The sequence below is a fragment of the Populus alba genome, chromosome 12 (assembly GCF_005239225.2).
Source record: "Populus alba chromosome 12, ASM523922v2, whole genome shotgun sequence".
Taxonomy (NCBI): Eukaryota; Viridiplantae; Streptophyta; class Magnoliopsida; order Malpighiales; family Salicaceae; genus Populus; species Populus alba.
Genome location: NC_133295.1, coordinates 10,499,951 through 10,506,364, shown reverse-complemented (window position 1 = coordinate 10,506,364; position 6,414 = coordinate 10,499,951). Strand labels below are relative to the sequence as shown.

The 6,414-nt window shown below is 34.3% G+C and overlaps 1 protein-coding gene across 2 annotated transcripts; it reads right to left on the bottom strand.

Annotated features, from left to right (window-relative positions):
* Positions 1 to 2,380: 2,380 nt before the first annotated feature.
* Positions 2,381 to 6,141, bottom strand: LOC118044896 (uncharacterized). 2 transcript variants are annotated; one of them, XM_035053382.2, is made up of 9 exons: positions 5,983 to 6,141; positions 4,817 to 5,168; positions 4,652 to 4,685; positions 4,336 to 4,563; positions 3,690 to 3,779; positions 3,450 to 3,515; positions 3,273 to 3,364; positions 3,138 to 3,185; positions 2,381 to 2,824 (listed from the first exon to the last, which is right to left on the bottom strand). In XM_035053382.2, exons 2-9 carry the CDS (start codon positions 5,137 to 5,139, stop codon positions 2,713 to 2,715), a joined length of 993 nt encoding a protein of 330 aa, XP_034909273.1. In that variant the 5' UTR covers positions 5,140 to 5,168; positions 5,983 to 6,141; the 3' UTR covers positions 2,381 to 2,712. The 2 variants fall into 2 exon arrangements, with proteins under 2 accessions (XP_034909273.1, XP_034909272.1); XM_035053381.2 differs by lacking the exon at positions 5,983 to 6,141 and having other exon boundaries at positions 4,817 to 5,969.
* Positions 6,142 to 6,414: the final 273 nt, after the last annotated feature.

Below are 6,414 nucleotides of genomic sequence, written 5' to 3'. Positions count from 1 at the left end.
TTGTACTATGGATTGCACTGTGCAATTCATAGTAAAACGACTGATGAGTTTTAGTTTTATTTGTAATTTTCAAAAGTGTTCCATCATGATGGATTAATAATAATAATAAAAAAACTAAAAGAGATAAAGGTGAAGAAAATATTGTAACAAAAATTACTATAATTCTACATTCATGCGCATTGTGAATTATAGTAGAGAATCCACAAAGTTTTTTTTTTGTTTGGTCAAGTGTTTTTTTTAATTTTTTAATTTAATATTTTTTTGATTTAGGATTGGACCACATAGTTTGCTTTGGTTGGGTTTGTATGTGATTCTCATATTGCTGAAAAAATAATCTGGAGTTCAGTTTGGGAAAAACAAATTCGATTTCATTGGTTGATAACAATTAAAGCTTCAAGAACAAACTCAACACTTGCCAATTCAGGGACAAATTTGCATGAAAAAGAGATAAATTTTGGAAAAGTGGTTGGTGTGTGCGACAGATGTGCCAACTAGTGGGGGAGGCCACCACACTTAGGCAATACATGCAGTAGCTTCCGACATCCTATTCTGCCCTTCCTTAGTATCATCAAGACCCTCTCGCAACGTTCTTCTATCATATGTGGCGCGTGTCAGCAATGGGTTTCGGGTTTAATTTTAGTGATCCATTCCTTTTCTCTTTCATTTTCTCTCTCTCTCTCATTTATTTCTCCTCAACTTGATTTCCAATCTCACATTCTAAAAAATACTGGAGAGGGTTTTTCATTTTTTTAAAAATCATATTTGACCTTTAATCTTTTGATTGTTATTTTTAATCATATTTTTTTTTAATTCCATCATTTAATATTAGGTATATTGAGAATTGAGTTTCGTAATTTTTTTCAATTTATTTTATAAGGGATGATCTTAATCTCATGACTCAAGTTATGTGTTTGGAGGGTTGACTTAATTTTTTTTAGCAATTTATTTAAAATAGTTTTTTCAATTTTATCCTTAAACAACATGTTGAGGTTCATATTTCAACAAAAAATGGGTTTTTTTTTTTTAATTTTTTTTTATAGGGTTATTATGATCTTATAACCTAAGTCACGAGTTTATTAAGTTGACCTAAGTTGACACATGTTTTTGCCTGTTGTTCCTTTTTAATATATATTTTTTTAGTTTCATCATTCAATAATGAGTTGGTTGGGATTTGGTCTTCATATTTATTTTCAATTTGCTTTATATAAGGTTATCTCATTCTCGCAATCCTTGCCGTGAATTCAACGGGTTAACTTAAGTTAACTCAGGTCTTTTTCTTATAATCTTTTTAAAATGGATTTTTTTTTTCAATTTTATTCTTCAATTCAGGTTGGTTGGGAATTGAGATCTAATATTGTTTTTTCAATTTGTTTTCTTTGAGGTTATTGTGATCTTATAACCCGAATTAACTCTATTTTTTTTTCAATTCCATCCTCTAATATTAGGTTGATTGAGAATTATGATTCATAGTTTTTTCTTTCTTTCTACAATGCTATCACAATCTTATTACCCATGCGTAAGTTTCGCAGGTTAACTCTATTTGACTCATGTTTTTTTTAATAACAAATATTTTACAATTTCATTCTCCAATATTATGTTGGTTAGGAATTGGGATTCATAGTTTTTTTTTAATTTTATTTATATGAGGTTATCACAATCTTATTACATGTGTTGCAAATTTTTTGGGTTAACTCTATTTGACTTGTTTATATATGTGTGTGTGTGTGCGCGCGTGTTTTATAGTTTCATCCTCCAAGATTATGTTAATTGGGACTTGAACTTCATGTTTGTTTTTTTTTTAAATTTGATTTTTATGATATTATTTTATTCTCATGACTTGTGTAGTGAATTTAGAGTGGATTAGTATAATTGACTCGAGTTTTTTTTTATATATTTTTTCTAATTAAATGTATATCACTGCAAGTTGTTTTTAGCATCTTGGTACTTCAAAACTCGAGGTTGAAACTACCTCCATTAAATTTCTTGCTACCCGCTCATTCAAGCCCGATCAATCCTATAGTTATTAGCCATCTAAAAATCATCTCAAGCTCTAAAATCTGTTTACAGCCTCTAAAGTCAGATACAGAACACCCCCTAAGCTGTCCTGCATCAAACCACTGTTTATAAATCACTATGTACAAATCCAGAGCAGGATCATGAGATCAGGCTACCCCATCTGCAAGATTTTGGTTGATACAATGGGTGCACCCCATTTCGCAAGCCATCGTGCAAAATAAAGGATTAGATATGCTCCAAAATCATGTTTTGGTCAGTGTTGGAATCATATCCTGAGAATTAAAATGATGGGGCATAGCAACTTGGGTTGGTGGTATCACAACAAAATATTGGCGACAACAAAATCCGAGAAGACAACAAGAACTATGGAAAAAAGTTGACAATAGAATTGGAAAGCAGAGATGAGAGAATAAGAATTTCTCTTTTAATCCCTTCCAGTATCAGCATGTAGTTACAACTTTGCCACTCTTCTAACAATGGCTATACAGATTAAGAATATTGCTTTCTTGTTTGACCAGTTTATAATCTTCCAAAAATTACCAACGGAATGATTTGTCAGGGCAAGGATGCCATCAGTCTCTTAAGCTAACGCCGGTCTTTTGTTCAATTTCTATTCTGCTACCACAGCTTGCTGCACAGAAATTCACATTTTCTTTGAAACTGTGTTGGCTCTCTAAGTTATCAACTCCAGCTACCTCAAGCACTGATAGGACTCGCGGTGCCATCTCGAAAACACTGTGTTTTGAGCTTTAAAATAAAAGCGAAAGCACCATAGCAGGGGATGTGCATCACTGCTACAGATAAGTACCTTCAAATAATTCCATTTCAGACAAGAAAATGAATCGCCGTATATTTGTTTAGAGTGAAGACACTTTATATAAAGGCTTCATTGGCATGATTCTTGACAGAACGCTAAGATTGTGCAAGTTAAATCACAAGACTAAAGCAATGAGTTGATATCTTTTCTTGTTAATTTTTCTCAAGTTTGAACGTAACCTGGGGCAAAATTAGGCAATCAGTTGGTATTGTTCTGTGCTATTTCTACTTTCAGTTGAAGATAATTTGAGAGAAGAAATTGTTCTAGTTTATTAGGGGATGGACTGATGTTTAAGAGTCAATACCATAAAGGAGCATACGGAGATGACAAGTCAAGGAATGGATATGGCCACCTGTTTAGACAATAACAGAACAGTACAGTGAGAAAACAATAATAAAACTTGATTTCATAAAAAAAGGAGAAGAGGAAATGGTTTTACCAAAGTCTGAAAATGGCATGGACAATCCACTGGAATAGGACATATACTATTGTCCAGATGAAGAAATACGCGATCCGGAACAAAGGAAACCTCTGAAAGTGTTAACAAGTTCAAGTTTGTAATAATTTCATTGAAGAAGCTGGAAAATGATTTGTGGAACGAGCCAAGGAAGCTCACCAAGCGATTTAAAGCAGTATCACCAAGTAGGAAAACGGCATTGAGTGAGTGCATACTGATAATCAACTGCAATGAAAAAAGAACGATACATTGTTTAGAAAACCAAGAAATTAGCCATTGAGAGCTGTTTATCTTCATCTACTGAGATGCCGATATGAGTGTGTGTGACCTTCATGGATAAGTGCAGGATATGGTTTTATTCTAAAATTAACACTAGTTGGAGAAGTAAAGATAACTTACAGCATTTAGCTGGTAATCTTTGCTTGCAAGAAACGGGACAAGGACGAACCAAAAGACAGAGTCTGTGAGCATAACAGCCCCTGCATTCATCTGTTTCCATGAATGAGAAGTGTCAGCAACTTACCATATTCAAATTGTTGAATCCATAGAATCCATGATGTATACAGAGTAAAAGGAAAACGGCATAAAAGCATTGGCGAGCAGGACTTGTGTCCACCTGATTTACTGCCTTCCCTTGTTCTTCTGGTTCCTGACTTAACTTTCCGATTTCAAATATGAACGTTAAGAAAGAGTAGTCCCTTAGTGAAATGACCCTGCTTTTCAGCTCTTATGCCTTGGTATGGACCTCGTAATTTTTCATAAACAGACGAAAGGTTGAGCCACAAATCCTAACAAGGAACTACTCATAATGGGATTGAGAATTAAGCTTTCATGTCACATTAAACTGAAGTAAAAGCATGTTAGAACTTTCAAGTTCCTGTGTCAGCATTCGCAGACAGACTGTGTTCTAATGCTAGATGTATAAAAATGTTCTTTACAGGTTCTGAATAAAAACGAGCTCTTTACATTAAGAATCTCATTTGAATAAAATATAAAAGTACAATATATTTGGCCAAATTTACCCAGTGATTCACAGACAAGTTACCTGAAAAATGATTTGAAAGATGAAAGCCCATTTCCCTGCAGGTTGGCGAACATCAAGTATTTCATGGGAGTTTGAGCTTTCCATAGCCATGGAAGTATTAGAACCTTTTCCAAGTGCTGAAGTTACACAACATCCTTGCTCTGCATCTGCCTCTACAATATCAACCTTATCACCACCAACTCTTTTGTGATATTGGTAACATCCACGCATGGAGAGCAAGGAACCAAGCTGCAAATAAACTTTAGATTACCATTAAGCAAAGAACACATGAAAGAAAAAATCAGGCTAGTAGTCTCTTTGATGACATAAAACTCACCCCAAAATAAATTGTGACTGAAGTAAAAGTCCACCTGTTCAGGATCAAGAAACATTAGCAATCAATAACATTGAATATAATTGGTGAAATCAATAATTCAAACATCATAAGAAGTATGAAATTTATACTAAGCCAGAGATAAACTCGAGAAAAAGGACATCTTACTGGGTATAGTAGTAAAATATGCTGCCTCCATCCATCAAGACTGCAATTGCAAGCAACACCGACAGCACAATGAAAGCAAAAAGTCTGAAAACTAGCAACCAGGCAGGGTGGATTCCTTTCAGGCATGGCCTCCAAGTTTCATCATCATACAAAGATGCTTCTGCTTCTTGCTTGTTCTCTCCACTATCACGTTCCACTTTGCAACGACGTTCATTTTTCCATATAAGAATAGATGCAGTAATCATCAAGATTAAGACCCAAGTGGCACAGAGGAAGAACCTCCAGTTAAGCCAGTAACTGGAAAGGGTTGTGTTGGCAGTCATGACTGGTTGCCAGGTATCTTTGGGAGATCCTGTTATAAAACTCATTCTGTCACTTCTACTTTTCTGATTGTTCACTATCTATATATAATTAATGGTTTGAAGTGGAAGAAGAAATGTTTTCACACTTTCTTTTGGAAGAAGGAATGAAGCTGAATTTGGAACTTTGGAAATTGAATGAAATGAGATAGACAATCAAGTGATGACCAAAAAAATTCGTTAGAATGCTGGAAAAAAAAATGGAATTTGACTAAAAATAAACCGTATTGGTATCCTTTCCTGAGGGGAAAAATGAAGAAATTGTTATGAGAATCAATTCAAAAGGAAAACGAAGAGAATGATTGAATTAATGGGAATAACAGAACAGTTCTGAGAAAACCAAAGCTTTGAGAAATGATGTGGGACACACATATTACAGCTACAGTTCTATGAACCAGGTGAGAAGAATAGATTGGTGGCAGAGTTAGCTCAAATCCACATTCGAAACACACAAATGTTCTTGAATCCACGCTAAAACATGAAAGCCAAGCAGAGTTTGTAGATGCCATAAACAGACCACATTTAAGAGAAGATAGAGAAGAGCTCCTATTAGTTATAGGTGGTTATATTTATATATATATATATCTCAACATCACAACAACCACAGAAGATTTGGCCCAACGGGGAAGTTCAAAATATCAAAACCCCATTTTGATTGCGATCTCATCAACGCCTTAAACTAATCAGAGATTCCAAACTTTTGGTGGGTTCTTGCACAGAAAGATAAAATGCAAGCTTATTGTATTAAAAATTTGAACACGCAAGAGAAGCAACCAAATTCAAAGGGAAGGGAAGGTTGATACTTACAAGGGAAAGCAAGAACAATGTTGTGGTGTATAAGAGCCTACAAGAAGATGCTTTGCTTCTTTACTTTGAAGAGAAACTAAATAAAGGAGAAAAATAAAAAAAATAAAAACAATAAAAGAGAGAGGAAGATACAGAGAGAGGATAAAAGGATGGTCTGCTTTGAGCATACGCTTCTCACTTTTCCACTTCTTATTATTTCAAGAAAAGAAAAACAAATCGTGAAAATAGACCTGACACCTTGTACAGTTACATCCTCTTTACATGCATGCAAATATAAAATTGTTAAAAACATTCAGGTTTTTCTCACCTTTTTCCCAGATAAGTTTTTCCTTAATATTTCTTACCACTACAAATTTTTAAAGAGAGACAGGGACAAGATACCAAATTATTTGGATACTGTGTTGGGAATACTACTAGCTTTTCCAAGTACAA

Excerpts from the sequence above, each read along its gene's own strand:
- LOC118044896 (XM_035053381.2), bottom strand. The coding sequence starts at position 5,184 with ATGAGTTTTATAACAGGATCTCCCAAAGATACCTGGCAACCAGTCATG. Across the intron at positions 3,365-3,449 it reads ATACTGCTTTAAATCGCTTG|AGGTTTCCTTTGTTCCGGAT; the intron begins GTGAGCTTCCTT and ends TAACACTTTCAG. Across the intron at positions 3,186-3,272 it reads CATGCCATTTTCAGACTTTG|GTGGCCATATCCATTCCTTG; the intron begins GTAAAACCATTT and ends TTGTCTAAACAG.